Source organism: Dermochelys coriacea, chromosome 1 (assembly GCF_009764565.3).
Source record: "Dermochelys coriacea isolate rDerCor1 chromosome 1, rDerCor1.pri.v4, whole genome shotgun sequence".
Lineage (NCBI taxonomy): Eukaryota > Metazoa > Chordata > Testudines > Dermochelyidae > Dermochelys > Dermochelys coriacea.
In genome coordinates, this window is record NC_050068.2 from 117,311,801 (window position 1) to 117,336,062 (window position 24,262).

The window sequence follows — 24,262 nt, forward strand, 5'->3', positions numbered from 1 at the left end:
TCAGATCATTTGCTTCTTCACCAAAGTCTGATGAAGAAGAAAGCAGAGATTTGTGTTAAGCTTTAATGTTCAAGATATTTATAATGCAATTAGAGAACATGGTGTAACTGAAGGCAAAAAGTTGCAAGCAAAAAAAAGACTACCTTGTCATTCCGTTCACATAAGAACTTGAGTCTTTGTGCCCTTTTGTGCATGAACACGCCATCCAAGTGCCCAGTTTCCACTGATCGTATCTCAATGGCCTTTTCTCCCCAGCCCATAATCTGATTGGATCGAATGTATGCTATAGAAACAAACAAAAATCCAGCATGTATTAAAAAGCAACAGACAGCAATTGTAAAACCCTCTGTCTTAAAAGTGGCTTGCAAAGAAAAACATTTACCTTTTTATTTAAAAAAAATTCTTTATGATGCATAAGGTGGTAAGAACAGTTAAATTTTTATTTTTAAAAAAAAAAGAAAAGGATTTTTGTTGTTTGTTCTTTTTACCAAAAGTATCCTTTTTGCCGCAGTATTCGTTGGAAGGCTAAAGTGAAAATGGGAGCTTTCACAACTCTCAGTGAAACAGATTGAGTGTTCAATTTTACACAGAGCTTTTCTCTTAAGTGTTGCCAGCAGATAGTGTTAATTAGATGTAGGCAATAATGAAAAAACAGAACTCAAGATTTAAATGGAGTAAAATCCTTTCCCTTCTTAACTGCCCAGGTTTCAGTTATGTCTCTTGTGGTGTTATAATTCCACTGATTATAATTCTCCTCCAAGGAGTCTTTCAGCAAAAACAGAAATTGATACAGAGGGGAAAATTGCTCATGTAAAAAACAAAAGTATTTTACAGTTAGCATATTTTTAAAAAACTTTCTTCCATTCTGAAAAATTGTACTAGTTTGAAAGTATTCTCTATATTTTATAGAGTCCATAATACAGTAAAAGCTTTAATATCCGGCATGTTGGGGGAATGGCGGGGGGAGGTGCCAATAAATCAAAAATTCTGGTTAGCTAAGAGGGAGGGAATTTGGATGTGGCAGGGAATTGGGGTGCAGGAGGGTTTTGCGGACACATCTCCGCTTGCGGGGAGCTGCCTAAGGTGAGTAGCGCCTGGATCCAGCACCCTGAAACCCCTCCTGTGCCCCAAACCCCCTCCCGCATCCAAACTCCCTCCCAGAGCCTACACCCCACACCTTCTCTCGAAATGCCCATTTATAGAGCTTTCCGGTTTGTAAAGTGCCGGATAACACAGTTTTTCCTATAGTTTTCAAAGTGCGACTGTAGTCTCCTTTCCATCATCAGAAAAAAGCAAAATAGGACACTTTTTTCTTTGAATGTCACTTCTAATCTCCATTAGCTAAAGAGCTTGGTACTAGCAGAACAAAAAGAATTCTTGTAGTAGTTCAGTAATTACTACTGGGATGTAGTAAAACCTCAAAAAGAAAAAGTTGTCATTATAAAAAACAGTCAACAGATAATCCAGGTGTTACTCTGATGAGCTCTAACAAAGATAAATGGAGGTTACTTGCTGTAACTGGAGGTTCTTTGAGATGCATAGTCCCTATCTGTATTCCACGCTTCATGCACCCGAGTCCAGAAATTCTTCAAAGCGGTGTTCATTGCCCCACAAACGTGCACTAGTGCTCCTTGCACTCCCATCCAAGGGCATAACAGGCAGTGTGGGTCGACACCTCTCCAGTTCTTCTTCCCGCAACCCAACTGGATCCGAAGCAGAAGGGATGGAGGGCAGGTAGTGGAATACAGACAGGGACCACACATCTCAAAGAACCTCCAGTTACAGTAAAGGAACCTCCATTTCTTCTTCGAGTAATGGTCCCTGGGTGTCACGTGGGTGACTGGCAAGCCATGTTCAGACTGGAGGAGAGTGTGAGAAAGGTGGCAGCAGAGATGCTTGTAGTACTGCCATTCCGACGGCTGCATCTGCACTTGCTTCTTGGACTAGAGTGGAGTACATCGAGAACACATGGACAGAACTCCAAGTTGCTGCCCTGCAATGTCCCACAGCGGAGCGTACCATAAGGATGTTACGGAACCAGCTTGTGTTCACAGGGAGTGAGCTGTTATATCCCCAGGAGGGGAAATTTTTGCTATTTTGTAGTATTCTAAGATTCATCCCGAAACCCAGTTAGAAATCTTCTGGGAGGATATGGCTTGCCCACATGATCCTTCTGCTATGGCAGTGATTTTTAACCTGTGGTCTGTAGACCCCCAGAGTCTGCAGACTATGTGTAACATTTCCAAAGGGGTCTGTACCTCCATTCAAAATTTTGTAGGGGTCCACAAATGAAAAAAGGTTGAAAACCACTGTGCTATGGCAATAAAGAATCTTGAAGATCTTCTAATGGGTTTGGTTCTCTGCTAGTAGAATGCCAGGGCATGCCTGACATCGAGAGAATGAAGTTTCTTATCTTCGGAAGAGGCATGGGGTTTGGGGAAAAATACAGGTAACTACTGACTGACTGATGTGGAACTCAGAAACAATCTTGGGAAGAAATTTTGGGCATAACCTAAAGGAAACTTCCCTTCGTGAAACACTGAGGGGAAATACCTTCTCCTAAAGGAAACCTTCCCTTCGTGAAATAGGGAGGGTCTACCATTATGGCTCCCTAGTTCACTGACCTTTCTGGCCGAAGTGATGACCACTAAGAAGGTCATGGCACGTTTTGCCATAGGTTCAAAGGGAAGACCTGTGAGTGCCAATAGGACAATTGCACAGTTGCCGGGTGAGTAAAGACAGAACATCCTTCTGCTGGAGGGAGGAAAGCACTAACCGCTGCTAGGTGTAAATATCGGGAAGTAGAACCCTCTCCCTTGCTACCAGAAAATGGATTCCGCCTTCTGATGAAGAATCAATTGGTGAGAGTGGTCCCCAAAGGGAGACCAGGAAGGGGGTTTGTGAGGAGGGAAGGAGACAAACTCTATTGCGTATCCCTGCTAGATAATCTCCAAGACCCAACTGGTGATCCAGCTGTTGGCAAAGACCATGTGACAGCCCCTAAAGCTGACAGGAGGAGAAGTGGCTGGCATTGCTTTGAAGAATTTCTGGACTTGGGCATATGACGTGCATGCATACCCATGTGTGGGATACACATAGGGATCATCACTCAAAGAAGATCAAAGGATTAAACAAGTTAAAAGGAGCTGCCTCTGGTTTGTGGGTGTATTTTCAATAGAATAGAGTAGAATCATAAAATTATGATTTAGCAGATCTTAGCAAGGATGTCCTAAAATGTTAAGGATCTAATATTTAATAGCACTCCCATTTCATACAAGAACATATTTGACTGTTAATTTATAGGGAATTTAAATTACATAACTTGCTCTGGTATAAGCATATTTACCATAATAATGAACTTTTAATTTATTTAAGGGGGTTTGGGGGGGGAGAGGGAGGTGGAGGGAAATTTGACCACTAACACATCATCTTAAAAGCACTAAGCAAGATCTTCAGTTGGTGTAAACTGTCATAGCTCCATTGACTTCAATTGGAGCTATGACCATTCATACAAGTTGAGAATCTGGCCCCTAATGTTTACAAGAACAAACAGTAGGGGACGAATCCAATTCTCACTGAAATTAGTTTAAATCTTTCCATTTACTTTAATGGGAATTAGTCTGTAGTTAACTATCATAGAAAGAAATGTGGTAGGTCATTATGGTACGAGACATTTTGTCTCATTAAAGTGCCTTCTCTATACTCTAGGTAACTACGGTAATTAAAAAATATTTTTAATATAACATGCCTTACTGCTTAAGATCACAAAAAGACTAATTAAATCACATATAAGCCTATTAACAATTAAGAAATCTCTCAAAATAATACCAGCCCAAATCCCTTTAGAAATGCAGGTTATCACAATTTAGCAAAAATATATCTATTTTCAACAGGTTACTAGGAACCTAATGCAAAATAAATTATTTTGTTCCTAGTACGCCATAACATTTATTTGGATTTCATTCTAAAAGAAACTAAACAAAAACTACCAGATTAATACCATCTCACCATTTTGGCACTTGTCTACCAATAATATTTACAGCATAATTGCTTCAGAATGAAACGCCTGAAGACCAAGTATCCCCACCCTGTTATCCCCTAACTTTGTAGATTATGTTTGATTCACACAGGATACATACCAACGGATGTGGGCATCTCTCCCCACTGCAGAACCACATCTTTGGTGATCCTCCCATAGGTATTAACATAAACCCCTTCATCCTCATAGCAAACCAGCAGCTCCATCCCATCGGTGTTTGGGAGAATAATGATTGCATGTGGTTGGATGCTGCTCTGGATCTACAGAAGCAAAACAAAAGCAAAGACACTATTTTCACTTGAGCTGCTCCCAGTATAAAGGACTAGATACTTTTTTTTTTTTTTTTTTTTTAAAAAAGCAGACTGTAGAAAGGAAGAAAACATAGGTCACTGGGGCCATGATGAAGTAAAGGCCCTGAGGGGAGACACATCAATATCTAAGTCTCAACAAACGGTCATGTCCAGAATATTTGATTGACCAGTTCTATGGAATGACCTGTAGTTATTCCTTCTTTAGTCTGTGGTTGAGATTTTCAGTGCTGACTTAGCTACATGGTAACACGGCAAAGCAAACCGGAGCAAAGAGCACTGGACTGGAACTCTAGAGACGGGGTTGTCTTTTAGTTCTGCAGTTCAATTCCTGTGTGACCTTGAGCAAGTCACTTCACCTCTTTGTCCTTCTGTGTCCATTCCCACCATTTATCTGCTTAGATTGTAAGCACTTTGGGGCAGGGATGATCTCTGATGGTGTGTTTGTACAGTGCCTAGCACAGGGAGGCTCTGGTCTTGGTTGGGGCCTATAGGTGCAAATAAAGATAATATATTCAGGTGATCTTTAAAATACCCATAAAATACTTGTTCTTCAAACTATTACCCAGTTTGTATTTAATTACTGATGTCATTTTATCTCATTTTTTAAATTTAATTTTCTCAGTGCACCAGCTGCTCTGTAATTGCCTATGTCTACTGCAATAAAACGATAATTCATTTTATTTTTTTAATAATTCTGGTCAATTCATTTTAAAGGTAGAAAAGAAAAATTAAATTAAAAATTAAAATCAGTAATGTTTCTACTAATGACTTGGAAGTGGACTTGATTAATAATTCTAGGGTATACATATGAAGGAATTGTGCAATTTACTATTGATATAAAACTAGCTATAGCTATATATTCTGTTATTATCCTATTTTTGTTCTCTCTTTAAATTTTGGAGGGCTTAATGTTTGCAAACCTTGAACACTTACCAATAGTAACCTTCTAAGGCAGAAATGTATTGAACAGCTTTACTTTTTTCTTTTAAGTTAAAAAAAAGTTTATCTTGCACAAAACCCACAACAGAATTCCAATCCCATACAGAACTGTCCTTAAAAACTATCAATGACTGTAACAGACGTGTCCTCTTTTAGCCTCGTCCTGCCTAGGCTGTGAGAGTGGCCACAGGGAACTGTTGCCCTGCTCAACCTCCTCTTTCCACTCACTTTATGGTCATCTCACCACTGTTTTAGGCTAGCAGGGACTGTCCTTTCGCTGCATGTCAAAGGTTGCTCCTCTTGCATTCATCTGACTTTATCCCTCTCTGCTTCCAAAGATTTTTTTGTCAATATGCTCACATAATTATACTTTACCATCCCTTTTCGGTTTTTTGTTTTTTAAATTTAAGATCCCGTATTCGTTCTGATATAGGATGGTTTTATATCTTTTACAGCCGTCGGTCTTAACCAGGGGTACTCGGAGGTCTTCCAAGGGGTACATCAGATCGGTGTTTCTCAACATGGGGCTTGCAGCCCCCCCGGGGGGGGTCATGGAATAGGTTTAGGGGAGTTGCAAGTGCAGGGCTAGCATTAAGGGATGACAAGCAGGGCAAACGCTGGGGTTCCATGCCATAGAAGGCCCCGCAAAGCTAAGTTATATGCTTCAGCCCTGCTGCCTGGGGCTCAGGCTTCAAACAAAGCTCACAAGTGAAAAACAGGGTCAAGAATTGCACTGAAATGTAAGTACAAATACTTATATTTCAATCAATTTATTTTATAATTATAGGGTGAAAAGGAGAAAGTATAAGCAATTTTTCAGTAACAGTGTGATGTGACACTTTTGTATTTTTATGTCTGATTTTGGAAGCAAGTTGTTTTTAAGTGAGGTGAAACTTGTGTACGCAAGACAAATCAGACTCCTGAAAGGGGTGCAGTCATCTGGAAAGGTTGAGAGCCATTGTTTTACACAACATCTATTTTAACAAAATTACGTTCTTTTCATTTTTGCTATAAAACACGTTGGCCACCACAAGGACTGAACTAGCAAGCCCTCAAGATCTTGAACTGTATTATTTTGAACATGCATTAGGACTGACATTAACAAAATGTGCTTTGTACCTAGTATTTAGAGGAGGTGTAATGTTCTATGAAGGAAAAGAGGTTTAGGATTTTTTATTTGTGGGTTTGGGATTTTTTAAGTGCAAGATGCTCTTATCTTTTAACTAACCCACAAGTGATAATCACAATTTCAGAAGTTAGAAAAGCATAGTGAAGGGAACAGATGGCTTTTCTGCATGGTTGCTCACGGTATGATCATACCACAGCATTTGAACACCTGTATATCTTTTCAATGTGAAGTAAGTGAAAAAACCTAAGAAATAAAAATCCCATACTGAGCCACAATTCTTACATGCGTTGGCAGGTAAATATCATAGACAGATCCCGAGTCCACATCAACAGCATGGAAACCAGCACAGGAACCATAGATCACCTTCAGCCTCTGACCTTCCTCTACAGTTAGATCCACCAGCAATGGCTTATGTACCAATTCTCCAAATGACTACAAGACAGTAATTAGAAGGAGGAGTCAGATCTACATCTCCGCTTAGCACACAACATTGAGATGGGAGTCCTTAAAAACATGCTTATCACACACACACACGCACACACACAGGCAGCTTGCTCCTGCAAAGTCATCCCACTTGATCCAGCAGCGTGGTTAAGTACATGCCTTTATAGATGTGAGGCATTCCACTGAGGTTAAATCCCTGGATTATGTGCTTTGCTGGATAGAGGTCAGAATAGTCATATCTGTGCAGGACTCAGCCATATAACACTATGAACTAAAACAACTTCCCTGGACTAAAAAAGCAGAAATAAAAATTAATCATCAACCCACATTAAACTTCTTCAGTATGTTTTTAATTTGTAAGCAACAATCTCATCTTCTGCACAACAGTTTGGGTAGTGTGCGGTGTGGCCTCCCTCTGACCCAGAGGGGGAGGAACCACCCTCTGTGCCCAAGTGGGCTGAGCCAAACCTGGCTCACCCCTCCCACCAGACATGGATAACCGGAAACGGAAGTATAAAGGGCAGCACCTCTGGCTCAGCTGGAGCCAGGACACTGAGGGAGACAGATGTGTCCTGCTCGCTCCAGCCTGTTGAGACTGTGGCTGAGCCAAGCGACTCCCTGCCAGCTGGGGAACCTGTCTCTGCCAGGGACCCTCCAGGACTGCTGCTGGCCACCTACCCGGATAAAACGGAAGACACCCTATGGTTCCAGGTACTCTCCGAGGGGAGGGAAGGGGAGGAAGTGGCCCAGCGACAGCCGACTTCAGTCTGGCTGTAGCGCTGCCTGAAGCATGGTTGGTGTGTTGAAGCTGGATTCCCTGCTGACCCAGTGGTGGATCACTCTGCTCCCATTAGGGCCCTGGGTCGGGGCCCAGTGGAGTAGGGTGGATCCCCTGGGGTGGCAGCCTCCCTGTGCCAGGTCAAGAGGCCTGCATTTGTCAGTTGTCCAATGGAGCTAGGACACCTGACCCCTGGGTTTTAACTCTGTCCTTGCACCACGGGCCCAGAGCCAATTGACTCCTGGGTTTTCGCTCTGCTCCTGCACCAGGAGCCCAGAGCTAATTGATTCTTATGTTTGCCCTGCCCCTGACTAAAAAGCTTGGAGCTAATTGTCTCCTGTGTTTGCTCTGCCCCTGACTAAAGGGCCCAGAGATTATAGATGGCTGGGTTTACTCTGGCCCCTGCTTAATGAACCCAGAGCCTGCAGACTACAGTGTCTGTTCTGGCCCCCTGCCAAAAGGGCCCCGAGACCACAGACTAAGATGTTTGCCCAGCCTCTGCTTAAAGGGCCCAGAGGTATAGATGGTTGGCTGCTCAGCCCCAGCCTAATGGCCAGAGCCTACTGGCTCTGGGATTCCTGCTTCTGCCTAAGGGTCGGGACCAATTGACGATATGAGGGCTCAGCCCTGTTAGGCCGGTTGGAACACTAATGCCTAACGCTAATTCCTCTGATACTAGGCAGCGGTCCTGACGGTGTAGAGAGGTGGTATGGCCTCCCTCCGACCAGGAGAGGGAGGGGCTACCACTCCACGTCTAGTTTGGTAATGATACCATGTGACCAATGATATTCTTACAGAACTCATAAAAACAAGTGAGACTAACGTCATTTAGTGATTTGTTCACTTGCAGCAAGATTGGGATTTCGTTCCATTATCTGTCTCTTGATTTGTATATGTAGAGGACAACACACACACACACACACACCTGTGTAGTACCTCAAAAATTAATCTGCCTAGAATTGAAGCATGGTCTGAAGGTTCACAACCCTAGTGAGCTTCTTCTACATGTTTTATGGGACCACATAAAATAAGTTACTCGCAGAGAAGTCCAGCAGGGCTTTAAATTTTCACTCTCCTTAAGCAGGAGTCACTGCCACAGCTTCACAACTGACTGCTCTTTGGCAGCTGCCATATGATGCTGTCACCCTGAGCAATCTCCTTGTTAGGTTTTTCCATTTATGGTTTATGTTCAGAGTTCAATTCAGAATGTTTAGTTACATACACTGACTCTTTCATCTAACAAACATCAATAATGGCATTGAAAATGTAATCCAGAATTAGTGACAGATTTACTAGACAACATGTAACTATATATCAACCTTGTAGGTTGTTCAAACATTTTTATAAAAGCAGCTCTGTAACTGCAAATACACATTAGAAAGCCCAAAGACAGTTAAAATATACTGTTACCTTAAAGGCCATAAATTTGTGGTATGGCTTTGGTGCCCATGCATAGACTTCCACAGAACTCTTCAAAGCAATTACCAAGAATTTGATTCTTTCATATTTTACTGAAATCAAACAAGTAAATAAACTCAGCATTAACTCCAAACTTTTAACTAACTTTAGGAAACAAGAAAACAATAAAGTTGCCACATAATTTTAAACATTTGAAGGTTCCAGTTAATATTGCAATAACATTCCTATTTCTAAGTAGTTTAAAGTAGGGTTTAAAAAGTAATACATATGTTTAGTCATCTGCTTCTCAAGAATATTTAATCTTGTCAGTGACTCAGTGTATATCCATGTCTGGAATAGCCTTGCTAATAAGCTACACATTATTCTATACAAAACACAGATGCTGTTTACATAACAAAACGGAAAGTTAACTTTTGGGTCAGGGTCCTTTTTCACCTAAAAAGCTGGTTTAGAGTTAATGGGCAGACTTGCTTTCACAACATTGCTGTTATTAATGCATCATGATTAAGCTGAAGCATGAGGCACTAGAGGAAGACAACAAGGACTCAAATGAAAGAAGGAAGACAAAGCCAGTTTTAAAAGCAAAACTAACAAAAAGTTTGCTAATGGAGCACTTTCCTTTACCTCCAAGATCTAAAATTATGGTGTTAGGAGGGGATACATTAAATAGGGGACATGGGTGGTGAATAGGGGGATAATCATCCTCACGGAAAGGTAGGAAGAGGTGTGTGTGGGGGGGGGGGGGGGAGAACTGTTTCCACCGAATGCATCCGATGAAGTGAGCTGTAGCTCACGAAAGCTTATGCTCAAATAAATTTGTTAGTCTCTAAGGTGCCACAAGTACTCCTTTTCTTTTTGTTCCCAAAAAGTCACAAGGAGAGGCTAACATGTCAAGTACTGGTCAACATCTGCTCTCCTTCCTTTATAGTTTAGAATCCCCCTGCTAGGACAAAATGAAAAAATTCTCCACACTGGTAAAGATTTAGAATTTCTTTAGAAAATACTTTAAAAAAACGATTTCTAGGCAAACATGGAACATTTTTGAGGGATGTTTTCCCTCCCCAAAAACAAGTTGCAAAGCAGCCACACACACACAAAAACATTTTGCTGCATCACTAGCAAAGTCTCATTACAGTCTTAGGGAGGAAAAAAGCTGCATGTGTCAGGAAAGGTAAAATTTTCATCATGTAGCAAATCTGTGAATTCTCAAACTTCTTCTGCATTCAGATACAAGACAAAAACTGTTCCTCTGGTAGAGCTCTGCTGGCAACTACTATTCAGATTGTTTAAGATATAGGGGATTGGGAAGGACCAGGAGAAGTAGGAAGTGGCTATTCAACTAGAGGTGCAGACTCTCCATCTTCCACTTCCATCTGAGTTTTTGAAGGACAGTACCATGGTCTTCCTCAATTTCTATTTCTGCTAGACTCTTTTGTGATACTCAGTTGTGGATGGGGTGATGCACAATCAGCTTGTACACATTTCTTCTTTCCAGCTAGCCCAGGTAACAAAGGATGTGAAAGTTTCCTGAAGTAGTGAGAAATCCTTTCCCCTTATATTTCACATCCAGCCTTGATGCAAAGCGACTGTATTGCAGAACAACCCCACTGTTTTAACACATACTATTTTCATGGCTTCTCACGACTCTCTTTATTGCCATGCAGGTCTACATTTGTTTTCTCCAGGCACGCGGTAGGGAGATGGAGCTGTTCTTCAGAAGGAACTTTGCTCCGTTTACTTAACAGGGAAATAAAAGCAGTGAATTTTAAGTGCTGAAGACCTGATACATTTTCATCTACAAAAAGATGTTTCAAGTCTCCAGTTGTACTGAGTCTGCCTCTCTGCAAAATACAACTTTTGTCCAATCTTGTCTACCTTGAAAGAATTCTTAGGGGTTTTGTGCATGAACATCATCTTATCTGTGAAAAGAAACTTTTGCCCTTCTGTGTCTGCTTGAGGTGCTTTCTGGAACATACCCAGTCTTAGCTACCAAAGAGTAATTTATCATCTGGGAGAGCCATAAACTGCCTCAAGCATCTCTGAGATCCATCCATACCACTTCACCCTTAAGCCTGAACCCCCTGCTATATCAAAGAGACAAGGAAGACATCAATGCCAGCTGTTTCAGTGCACAAAGCCACAGAGGGTCAGCTCCAAGACCGCACCGTTATTAGATCTGCAAACACAACTATTTCCAGAGCTCATCATTCTTGGGAACTAAAATGTACTTGTCAAAGAGGCCTTCCTACTACCTGAGAAGATCTATTGTATATTTATGGTTCACAGTATAGTTCAGTGTCAAACTATAGCTGAGTGTAACAAATCACTCTTCATCTGGAAAAAAAATGCTCTCAGTTTCATGTCCTTCACTGTTGGAGAGTCCCTTTTATATAGCTGTTAACGTATTGTTAAACAGGTTGCTTCATTAGGCTGCTGAAACCCTTGGGTATGACACAGGAGAAGTAAGTTATAAACTGCTTTCTGGAACAAGTTTTTGGGTCAGCAGTTTCTTACTGAGATATTTATTGACTACTCACTACTGGTAGATTTTTCTAATATGTGCACAAGACAGACTGATTGATTACAGTCCAATTGCTCAAATTGCTACTATAGACTGACCAGCACAGTTTGACAAAAGATAAAGCTTTGAAGCAAAAAGACATGAGTTTGAAAGACAGGTTAGCTGCAGTAAAGAGTATACCTTAAAGTGAAAACAAAGCAAAATCATTCCAGGGCAACAGTGGTGCATCATCACAGCAAGATCTCATTTTGAAGCTGAGCCAGTAGAAACAGTACTAACTTACTGATGTTTTCTGGATACCCCACAGCAGGTTAACAGGCTTATATGTACTGTGTGCCATCCATCACATGTTTTGGTTCAGAGGGGGTCTCAGCAATTAAAACAATCTATTTAATGGAAAGACACTTCACCCCACAATTGCACTTGGCTCAGTCTGAGAGTGCATTAGGAAATGCAATGAGGTAAGGGAAATCAATGCATCATCATCAACTTAAACATATGTTCCTGTTACAAAGCTAATATGCTTTTTTTGTTCTTGTTGTTTTTACAACAATCAGCCTCTAAGAGAAAAATAAAAAATGCATTCTTTTTCCTTCCAGTGTAACTGGAGATTACTGATCTGTAACTGGAGGTTCTTCGAGTGTGTGGTCCCTCTCTGTGTTCCCCACACAGGTACACCATGTGCCTGAGTCTTGAATTTCTTGTAAGCAGTATCCATTGACCCACACGTACTCAGTAGCTCTCCTTGTGCTCCAACAGAGGGCATAAAGGGCAGCGTTGGCTGCCACCACTCCAATTTCCCCATTCTAACCACAGTGTAAACAATCTGTGGCAGAGGGGACGGAGGATGGGTGGTGGAATACAGATAAGGGCCACACATCTCGAAGAACTTCCAGATACAGGTAAGTAACCTCTATTTCTTCTTCAAGTGATGGTCCCTATGTGTATTCCACACGTGGGAGGTTAACAAGTAGTAGTCAACCAGGTGGTGGGTGCCAGGACACAGAAGCAATAGCTGACTGTAGTACTGCTGTCCCCACAGCCATAAATTGATAAATTGGGGAAGGCAACCTTCAAACATTTGAAGAGGAGAATGAATAGTCATCATAAAAGGGGCACGGGTCTCAACAGTCCCATCAAAAGAAACACTTTGTCTGGGGTTAGTGTACAAAGTGGCAGCGGATGTTGCAGAGGCTGGGTTCATTGGTCTAATTTGTGTGATGGCTCCTGAGGACACTGATAGTAAAAGGGCTGAGGAGGTTGCTTTGCCTTATAACCTTGTCTATGATGGTTCCTCTTGAGGGCAGGAGTATAAATGCTCATCGAGCAAAGAATTGTTCTTGACTCTTTGAGGGAGTGGAGAGAGCCATTCATTTTCTAGTGGAATAGGTTGATAGTATCAACGGGTAGATTTTGAATGTACTCTGCACCTCTCCAGCGAAACCCAAGGATTGCAACCACAAGTCTCATCATGACAATGGCTGTAGCCATCCCCCTTGATGCAGTATCTGCCACGTCCACCATGGCTTGGAGTGAAGCTCTGGCCACAAATGTGCCCTCACCCACTAAGGCCTGGAAGCATTCTCCATCCTCCTCAGGGAGCTTGTCCTTAAACTCTAGAAATTTAGCATAATTGATAAAATTGTATTTGGCCAAAAGAGGCTGATAATTAGAGATCCTGAACCGGGAGGGAGGTGGAAGAGAAGACCTTTCTTCCCAAAGGTTGAGTCTCTTGTGTCCCTTATCAGAGGGAGTAGCCTGTGGGTATTGTTGCTTCGACCGCTCTGTAGCCACCTGCAACACCAGGGAGTATGATTGAGAGTGAGAAGAAGAGGAGCTCTCCCCACTTGGATGGGACAAAGTAACACTTTGCAGCCCTTGTAAAGGTGGTAGCACAAGAAGCAGGGGTGCACCAAAATCATCTTTTCTGGGTCTATAATGGCCTCGTTGATGAAGAGGGCCACACTATTGGGACTGGGAGGCTGCAGAATGTCTAGTAAGCTGTGCTGAGGCTCCTGAATTTCCACCAGCTGGATGTGCAGCTCTGCAACCGGAGTGGTGAATGCAGATGGGAGAGAGCAAAGTTGCCTTCTGGGAAGACATGTCTCCGACCATCCCAGAGTACGAAGAGACTCAATTGGCGGAGCTGGCAAAGCCAGAGCCTCTCTGGTCAACATGGCTGTTGGCTCCTTCTGGGGCCACAGCAGTACCAGTACCACCTTGGCTCCCAAAGTGGACAGAAGCACCAGGAGCTCTCTATCCCACATCTTCACCATCAGTGCAGGTGTCTGAACCGTCAGACCTGTACTCTGGCAAGCCTCCTTCTCTTGTTGAGAAGATTTAATTGTGCCCTAAGATCTCGGCACCTGTGTGAACTGACTCGTCTTACTTCGATGGGGTAAGGGAGGGATCCCTTCTTTTTGGGACAGTATTAGACATAAATGATTTGTCCTTATGTCTGTGAGAGTGCCCTTACTCTCCTGTGAAGCCTTCTCTTTAGGCTTAACAGACTTACCCTCTATTCAAGCTTGGAGGGGCACTGCCCACTTGTTGAGGCTGATGTACTTGGGGTGTGTGGTGATGGTGGGGGGAGAATGGAGGCTCGGCCCAGATCTGATTGGGGTTTCATTGTCTTCTCCATGAGGTGTTTTCTGAATCTCAGGTCCCAACCCTCACAAGTTCTGGAGAAAAGAGCGGCAGATGCTGAACTTGGCAGAAATGAGAACCTCACACTGGAACAAAAGGCAGCCTTGATGTTCATTGCTCACAGAAAAGGAGCGAGAGCAGGAAATAGTTTTTGAATGCCAAGATCCTGGGCATAATCCCAGACCTCTTGCGGGGAGGGGGAGGAATCTTGAGATAGAGAAAAAAATGCTAACTATATATGCTATACCACACTATAAAAACTACTAAAAAACATAACTAGATACAGTTTTTATAGGAATGATGCAGTATAAAGGATCTGAGGACACAGAAAATTTCAACTCAGACCATGCGCAGTAAGAAGGAACTGGAGAGGCATCAGCTTGCATTGCGCTTTATGCCCTCAGTTGGGAGCATGGGAAGAGCTGTGGCACATGTGATCTTCAATTGACATTGCTTGCAAGAAATTCTGGACTTAGACACATGGGGTGCATGTGTTTCCCACATGTGGAATACAGATAGGGACCATCACTCGAAGAAGAACATGGCAAAACAAAAGTTAAGAGGAATCAGTTAATATAAACAGCAACTATCTTAGTAAGACTTTTCTGTTACCTAATTTTATCCTGACAGATGGTCACAATTCATTTGCTACTTACCAACTTTATAGTGCACACAGCCTTCCAAGTCACCCACAGTTGTCCAACCCTGTTTCTTTTCTACTTCAGGATCATTATGTAGGATTTTATTTCTTAACCAGGACAAGTAGTAAACTCGCAACTTGTTCTTCTTACCTAGCCACAAAATGCAACATTTGTTTTAACAAGAATTTCATGCTAATCACAACAAAAAGATAACCAAAAGACCATCATGAGATGATAAACTGCTGTGAAAGCAAAGTGATCCTGCTAAGCATTTCACGGTCACACTCAAGAGTTTTGAAGCCAGAAGAATCATTCAGTCATCTAGTCTGACCTCCTGGATATCCCAGGCCATTAACTTTCATCCAATTATTCCTATATTGACCCCAATAACTTGTCTCTGACTAATTTGTCTTTGACTAAATTTATGTTTGTGATCAATACTGAGTATACAAGATTATAGCACCACCAGCACTATTCCAGAATCCCTCCAAACATTATTTCATAATAACCTCATGATACCATTGCATGAACATAAAATGACAAACTTAAAGAAATAGTTCTGGGGGGTTTTGTTTTTGATGTTAACTCCCCACACACACACTCACTTTTTAATAGTAAGATTGTAATTCCACAATAGCAAGCACCAATCCTTTGTGTGTAGAGACTGAAAACAGCTCTGATATACAGCAGCTCTTATTTGTGTGACACCAGAAAAAGAGTGGGGAGAAAGAGTTTTGAGGTTGAAAATCATTTACACACATATCAGAAAATGGCAGTCACTGTTGGGACCAGGTCTGAAAGGAGGTAAAAGCAAAGTAGGCTATGAAATTAGCATCTATGTTAAGAGTTTCAATATCAAGTGACCAGCACTTTTCGATCACTCTAATTATCTCTCGGTACCCAAACAGAACAGGTTTTATTAGTAAATTATTCAAACAGGGAAGAAGTTATACCACAGAACAGTCTTAAACAGTCTCTCATTGAGTGAGATTTATTTACGTGTATAATGTAAAAAAGTTTTTAACAACAACGCTAAGACCCAGCTGCAGTGGGTCATTTGTTGCTAAAACACATTCTCCCTCTTACTAAATGTTGACACAAGCTTGGCTGGCAGATTACTTGTGTCCCAAATGGTGCAACACTGCAAGCAGGACAGGAAGCAGGAGATACTTGTTTACCAGAGATGTGATCATCTAGATTTTGGGAGAAAGGGCAGCTTGGACACTTATATTATAGGGACACTCGTAATGGTCACATCTAGCTCAAGCTTCAAGCTAGAATGATAGAAGAAGAAAGAAACCATGCATGTGATGGGAAGGAACTAAAATAAAAATAATGAAACTTATTTTAAATAGGACATGTTACCAAATATGGAAATGGTAGAATCATAGTCAAGCTCATTAATGGCTCTTGCACAATGTTCAATGAACAACTGCTGGGCTATACAGCATTTGCTATATTATCTGTAAAGAGCTGGCAAGTTACTGCTTCTTCTAGTTCTGGCTTCTTCTTGCTTCCAGCTGTTTCATTGTAAAGAAAAAGTGCAGGCCTATAAATACAGCTGGAAACAGAGAGGAGACAGGCGAAAAATAGGAGTTTTCATGGACCACACCTACCAGAAGAACAGTTACACACAATTAAATGTTTTCCCATTAATACCACTACTCCACAAAGCATTTGAGAGAGGGAAGGTGTATGATTGTGAAGAGACGGGGTTGACAGGGCTCGGAATAGAGAGAGTAGTTGTAGCAGGTCTCTATTATAGTCAATGGAATTGGTCCCTAAGGCACTCTATTATGATGTGGGTCCATATTATGAAAAAAAGGAGAATCCACGAACTACGTTGTCTACCATAGTTAGATTCCTCAGGAGAAACATGCTGCAAAGTATAAAAAACATGAAGATCCTAGGTCCAAAAGCAACCACGTATGCACAGACAGATCACAAACACTACAGAGCCATAGTGTGGGTCACTACCATTCTATACATTAATCAACATTAATTTTCATCTTTTTTGTCATAAATTTATATTGCTGGTGATGAAAATTTGCTTTGGGCAAACAAGGTATCCCAGGAACAAGTTTTTAAAATGATTTTTGAGAAGGTTGAGGGAGAGTATGTGATGAAAGGACCAATTAACTTCACTGAGTTAAAAAGTGAGTGAAGAGGAATTTCATTTGAAACACCGTAACTTAGAACCAACATTCATTTTTAAACTGTCTTTCTGCTTTGATAGGACCAAAACATATTGAAAAAAAAGTAATGAAATGCAAGGGTAATGTTGTCCTTAACTTATCCTTATTATGCTTTGGTACAGCAGGGTCTACAGAAGGAGGTCATGTACCATTCAGGTTGTTGGTACAGACCATCCCGACAACACAGCTCTTTGGCACAGGATCTGTGCCCTCTGTGCTTGAGAAGTGTTTAGTACATTATAAGTCCTTACACTACAATACATACAAATTAAATTTTAAAACCCTATGTTATAAAACTATTAAGGATGCAAAATTAAGCATTCAGGAGTTAGGAAATGCCAGAATCAAGTTTGCTGATGCAACCTTCACCTGCCTCTTCATATGTATGCACAATACAGCGTCCCTGTCTAAAGTTTACTGGTTAGAGTTGCAGCAAATAGTTCCGTTACAATATCCACCTTTCAGGGATTTCTCATCATTAAAAATCCATCAAGCGGAAAGTTGGCATTAGAGATCCAAGACCAGGATGAAATTCTCTCTAAATCCTATTAAAAAGTGGAGTCATATAAATGTATGTATGTATAAATGAATCAGCAAAAGGTCCCAAATTGCTACATTAATGGTGTTGACTGTGAACAGCCACTGAGCATATGGCTCATAACATGTATTACTTTTTCACATCTATTTGAACTAACTGAGTAAAAGACAGATGCTTCAATTGGGTTAGAATATACTGGGGATTAACCATTTTTGGGGAGAGGAGAGGGAATACTTAATGACAGGCTTTACTAAGTTTGGCTCTTTAAATATTAAGGGTGCGGCCTCCTCACCTCTGCGCCGGACCCTGGACACCAAGTAAAAGGGCTAGAGTGGTGTAAAGTAGCCCTAGGGGCCCCAAATCTGACCAAGGGAAGATTCTCTCTGGCACAGGCACTGTGAACACAGCCATGAGGCTGCCTGTAGAGATCCTTTCACAAGCCCTGGAGTAGAGACTGGAGCCAAGGTACTGCAAAGATCCTGGGTAGCATCATAGCCCATCGGGCAGCCCAGGGAGGCTGCTGTAACTCAGATGGCCCTGGGGACCTGACTAAGTTACACTGGAGTCCTCTCCAGTCCCAGGAGCAGCCCAGACCAGGACAGTGCAACAAGTGGTTTAAAACCATTGTAACAGCCTGAACCCCCAGGCTGTAAGATGTCTCTTAGAGGATTAAATGGAATCTGGCAAAAGTGGGTAACATTCAACAGTCTCCTAAAGAAAACCAGTGAAAAACATGCCTACTCCTAGAGCACATGGTTTGGTTTTCTTTCCCCATCATTTATTAAAATTCACCAAATGAAGACCAGTAACAAGTGATACAGATGGATTTTTCCCAGTATGTGATTCTTTATTCATGTCTGGCCACAAGATAAGCAAGTACAGGGAGTTTCTCAAACCAGAAATAGGTTAAAAAAAGATTTAAAAAAAAAAAATCTTTGTGGTCTAGAAACAAAAAGCATCAGATGACAGGCAGGAAACTCCTCTGCCTTCCAGAATGCATCCATTCTGACATATAAGGTTAGTTACATAAATGTGGCTATGCATGTATTTACACAACTGCTAAACAAAGTAAACCGATCTGATACTGTAGTCACAGACAGAATCATTTATAACTGTCATATTTCCTACGAAGCATTCACAGAAACGGAACACCAAGGATAAAGAGAAAACTAAGAAGAGTCTTTTAGGTTAAGAACTGTAAATTGTTCTAAAAATCTGGTGTTTTTACCAATTGTTAATGCTGAGATAAGCAAAAACTCTATTTTGGCTCTTGAATAAAAACATCATTTCTTGTGAGAACCACCATGGACTAACAGTTGAACTGTACAACTGGAAGTCAGGAGATTTGATTTCTATTTCTGGCTCTGTCACAGGCTTTCTGCAAGATTAAACTCAAATTACTTAATATGCAACATTTTCCTTATTTGTAATGCAGGAAAATTTCAACTAGCTCCACTTATTTGTGATTCTAGCCTATCTCCCTGGGGTGCTGCAACTGTTCATTAACGTTTGTAAAATCCCTACGAATATGCTCTGTAAGGGACAAGCAATTGCTTTTATTACTGCTGAATTATTTACTTTCTTTTCAGCCATTTCTACAACGTTCATCACTATAGTATCTGAGCATCTAATACATCTTTGCCTTCTAACATGTTAAGGACCTGCAACTTGCTTTTGTTAACTTGCTTCCAACTCTTTTGAGCGTCACAAAAACAAAATAAAAGCATCTAAGCAATTCATTTTTCAGCTTTTCATGAAAGTAGTAAACACATCAGCTAAAGATTTACAGTTTTGAAAACTAAAAATAAAATTACATTATGTTAATGTAATTTTATTAAATTTTCCTCCTAAAAATCCTCATGCAAGACATTTCATTCAAACATGGTGGAGATGCTTTTCAAACTTTATCATCACATACATTCAAACATTTATTTCCTGAAAAAGGTGTTTAAACATATTGTGGACCCAGTTTCTTATATACTTACATTGCTTAAAGTGAAGTTCCTTTAAACAAACCCAAACCAAACCCCAAAGAGACAATTACATGACTATAACCATTAAGCCAACTGTTGGGAGAAGTTTGGTTAAAAGTAAACATTTCCATTTGCTCCAGTGATGTAGGCAAAGAGAACATCTTAAATAGGGAATCGAAAGATACCCAAGGAAAAGCTCAGGCTCAGAATAGCCAGGAACTGGTGATGGAGTGGGAGGAGGAGGTGGAAGAATGAGACAGAGCATAGCAGGAAGGAGACCTGGGAGGAAAAGGGCAGTGGGCTTCCCCCACAAAGTCATCTCATGGGCCGCAATCTCTGCTAGCTCTCATTGAGCTCCCATGCTAAATATAGTAGGGTAGCTGTGGTAGCATGGGCAGCAGTAGCATGGGCTAGCTGCCCTGAGTACAAACCCATCTGTACCCTATGGTATGTACTCAGGGTGGCCAGCCCATGCTGCCATTGCTGCTACTCGAGATATTGTAGCTACACTATTTTTAGCATGTTAGCTCAATGAGAGCTAGTGCGAGTACATCTACTCAAGCTGGGCATCAATCCCTAGCTCCAAATGCATATGCAGCCTCTATGGGTAGAAACCCTCCCTCCTCACTGTACTCTGGTAACCTCCTGTAAAACCCAGGATAGAGAACAGTGCTTAAGGCATAAGCCAGCTACAGCTCAAGCAATTTCTTCAGGGTTAATGTAACGTGTCTGAATAGAGGAAGCAATATTCTTGAAGGAAACAAACAGGACGTGTCAGGCTGTTTGAATCGTGACTCACGCAACTGTAAACAAAGCTAACAGAATTTCACATGAGATTTAGCCACAGATTCTCGTCACCAACGTGGGATACATTAACTAATGGACATTACACAAGCTGGGTTAGGTGGTCTCTTTGTTTACAAGTCTATTGTACTATACACTGCGTCAGATGATCTAATGATGCCATTCAAATAGATACCCAGGGAGCACATTGGAAGCTATCATGAAATATTGTACATTATACAGGTATAGGGTTTTTAAAGTTCCTGGTTTAATTTTTTTTTTTTTTTGTAATTCGTCAGTCGTCAGCCATCAGTGAAATTTAAATGAGTTACAGCCAATGAAAATATTACAGGTGTGTTTAAATGGAAATGCAGAGAAAGGCTTTACTGGCACAAAGATGGTACTTTAGATAACAAACATGTACACTCTCATACTGCACTGAGCTGGCTAGGGTCTATGTGTACCACTATCTTCTAGCCAATGGCATCAGAAACTGCTCCATTGTGTATTGTAGAACCTATACAGTTAATACATAATGAAAAGTCTCCTTTAGCTCCAGTGTTAGGGGTCTGTGTTCTTGGAGCAGAAGGATCAGAGTCCTATCCCTGCTGCCACCGGTTCTGAGTACCTCTGGAGTGCAACATAGTGACCACTGTGTGAAGCCCTAAATGACTGGGGTTTCATACAATAGAGCATGGCAAAAGGTAAAATGCAGGAGAAAGGTAGACAGCTAAAAACAGATCTGTAAGAACCATTTGCAGTAAACTCAGTTAAATTGTGTAATAAATTAAGAAGCCCTTTTAAATAGTGCCTTGGAGTCCAAAGTGTCTGGAATTCCCAGCTTTAGTAAGAAACCATTATTCATCAGGACACGTTAAGGCGTGTTTAAAGAATGGCCATATCTCTCACTGTTAGCTCAACGGGCAACAGTCTCACTAAGTCAAGACACATCCAGATGCGACATCCACCTACTCCACTGTATCAGTAACTTAATCATGCCCATCTATGCTGCCCTTCCTCCCCATCCTTCCATTCTGCCTTACAGCCATACTCTGCAATGTATTGTCTATTCTTGTGACCTAGACTCAAAAGAGGACTTCTAACTTCCTGCACCCATCCTCTCCCAAACACAATACAAATAAATAACATAGAATATTTCATCATGTTATCCTCCAAACTTGTGAAAAAAATTTCCTTCAAGGCATGCAGTTTGGGGTGTTTTGTGCAAAAGTTGGTTCTTAGCATTAAAAAAAGTGAAAGCATGAAGACTGAAAAATCCTGGCCCCACAAGATGTCAATGGCAAAAACTTCCATTGACTTCAATGAGGTCCAGATTTCAGAGAAATAACATATTGAAAAATGGGCATTACCAGATATTGTCACCAAGACATTCAGGCCTTCGAGTACATCCATCTGCTGGAACCGTCTTCGATTTATTAGAGGATAAACCTTCCCTTGGCCACTTCTGTCTAGCAGCATCAGACCACTCTCAGTTCCCACTAACAAATTCACTCCTAGGTTAAAAAAACAAAACAAAACCACCCAAATTATAATGCACGTTTTCCTGGTATTTTGATTAAGTCATGCTTTACAGAACAACTTGCATTACTTTAGGTATTCAAACCCAACACTAATTCCATCTGCATACCCGGCAGAGGGGTGGAGTAGTAGAGACACCCCCCCCCCCCATGCTCACTAGGATAGGTAGGTGGAACATCAAATTTATCACACATACACTAGCAAGAGGCTGATATGCAAGAAGAAGCCTTCCAGAGCAGGGTCCATCCTCCACTTCCCAAGAGCTGAAGATAACAAGGGTCTGGCCCTTATGAAAAAAGTCATGCAGAATTTAATAGAGAAAGACAGCTTAAAACCATTCTATAGAACTTAATAGAACGATCTTTCTGCGACTGAATTCTATAGAGTGGTTTTAAAAACCTACAGATATATCACTGTTAAATACTATAGGGTTTTAGAATAATTTTTTATAGAATCCTATTTCATTTTTATAGAACCTTATTGATTTCATCCCTATCAGTTCTATAAGACTTTATTACAAAGGGGGTTTTCAATGGGGAATTGTCCTTGATCTCAATAGTTCCCCCTTCATATACACCACACTCATCTGGTTAGTAGATGTCTATTAAATTTTTCAATCCTTGCCACCATAACAGACAGCTATTACCACAAATTATGTGAAGAGAGCAAAAGGACAGTTGAAATACAGCACTAGGGATGAGAGTCAAACCAATTTTATGACTTGCTTGATTAGACCTCCTCAAACATTTATTAGAGATCACAACATAAAGCTATTGTTTTTAAATGCAATAAAACAGGTTGAAATAACACAGGTAAATTAACAAAGCTATACAATTATGGTTCTTGTGAGTTAGGAGTTGTCACAGTAGGCAAATTAATCCCTGGTTTAAGTGTACTGGTGATAAAATTACAGCAGGGACTAATTTGGCCTTGTATCCTCAGCTGAGCACTACTAATCTGATTCTGATCAGATCCGACTCAGCTACACAGAAATTAAACAGTGAGCAGCCTTGCAAACTACATTTATGGCATTATCTAAACACAACATTTTAGGATGCTATGACAGCCTTAAATCAGCAGGCTCCTTGCTTTTATTGATTACTGTCTTGTAATTTCAAAAGGTACATTCTTCCCTACATCTCAAAGATCATTATTTCTACGCTGTGAGGACAAGTACCTAATCATTCTGTAGCAATAGCACAGGGACAGCACTAATTAGTAGAGCAGATATTGACTGATTTGTTCTTGTCATTAGAAACTCTGAACAGAGCCTTAATTCATTTAAGCTTCTTAGTATAGGTTATGCTATATGCTTAAAAGCAAATACACATGTAAATTTGCTCCCTCAAGGTCTTTTCCATCCCTTTTGGATGTCAGGGCCCTATAACCCTTGCCCATATCCTTCTGTGGTGTCTTTAACTCTTCATGTATTTCTGACAGGCATTTCACACCCCTTTATATATAGTCAGCTGTTCCTTACACCTCCCCCTTTAAAGAAATTGATATGGGCAGTGAGCCAGCAGTAACTAATGCCTAAATTTTAAAATGTCTTTATATTTGCAGCATTCAGGCCTATGAAAATCTCTATATTTCTCTTCCCTGCAGCTCAGCAGTTCTAATTTTTCAAAGTGTGCCTGCTACCACAAGGACATTATAAAAGTGCCTTTCTTTTGTATTGCGGGACTGGGCATCTACTTCTCTGATCTTCTCTCTATATTATTAGCATTGAACTTAACTATTTAGATAACTTCCTGGGAGAATCTCATAAAATTTACAGCCTTAAACATTATTTCATTACAATTAGTAAAGGAAATAAAAAACCCTCTCTCTTTACAGGAGCTATCATACTTAGTATCGCAAGGACCAAACTCCCAGCAGGGGTAAGTAGGCACAAATCCATTGAGAATAAAGATTTGCCTCATATATCAGAATTAATTTGGCCTAAATGTTTAGCAAGGAAGTGTTTTGTTATAGCTGTAAAATACCTCCAGGATTTTATTTTAAATCAACAGAAGAATGAAATATGTAGATCAAAGAAATGTGCAAGTGCTAAACATGAGTGATGGCCCAGCCCCTACTGGCAGAGCAATTTGGTTTGGCATGGAAGTTTGACACTTGTTCCCAATTTATTTAGTGTGATTTCATTCTCCCTTCTCTCTTTATCTGCCTCTCACTCTGCCATCTTCCATTTGCACAAAGTTAAAAATTTGGACTGAACATTATTCACACAAAAGCATGTAAAAATATTAAGCCCACATTTAGGCAAAAACGGACACTGATGAACTTTGATAAAGCTGATTGATGAAGAGGTGCTGGAATGGCGACAGCTCCCCAAACACAGATAGCTTCATAGAATGAATACTGGGC

The 24,262-nt window shown here is 40.9% G+C and overlaps 1 protein-coding gene across 8 annotated transcripts in view; it reads right to left on the reverse strand.

Moving 5' to 3' along the window:
* The window catches only part of MAP4K4 (mitogen-activated protein kinase kinase kinase kinase 4), a 251,706-nt gene that overhangs the window by 3,124 nt on the left and 224,320 nt on the right, over positions 1-24,262 (reverse strand). For all 8 annotated transcript variants that reach the window (XM_038398598.2, XM_038398590.2, XM_038398608.2 and 5 more), the window contains 6 exons: positions 21,727-21,870; positions 14,883-15,017; positions 9,051-9,151; positions 6,701-6,850; positions 4,140-4,299; positions 144-283 (listed from right to left, as the gene is read on the reverse strand). In XM_038398598.2, the coding sequence (XP_038254526.1) occupies positions 144-283; positions 4,140-4,299; positions 6,701-6,850; positions 9,051-9,151; positions 14,883-15,017; positions 21,727-21,870 (830 nt within the window). The remainder of the gene's footprint in view (positions 1-143; positions 284-4,139; positions 4,300-6,700; positions 6,851-9,050; positions 9,152-14,882; positions 15,018-21,726; positions 21,871-24,262) is intronic.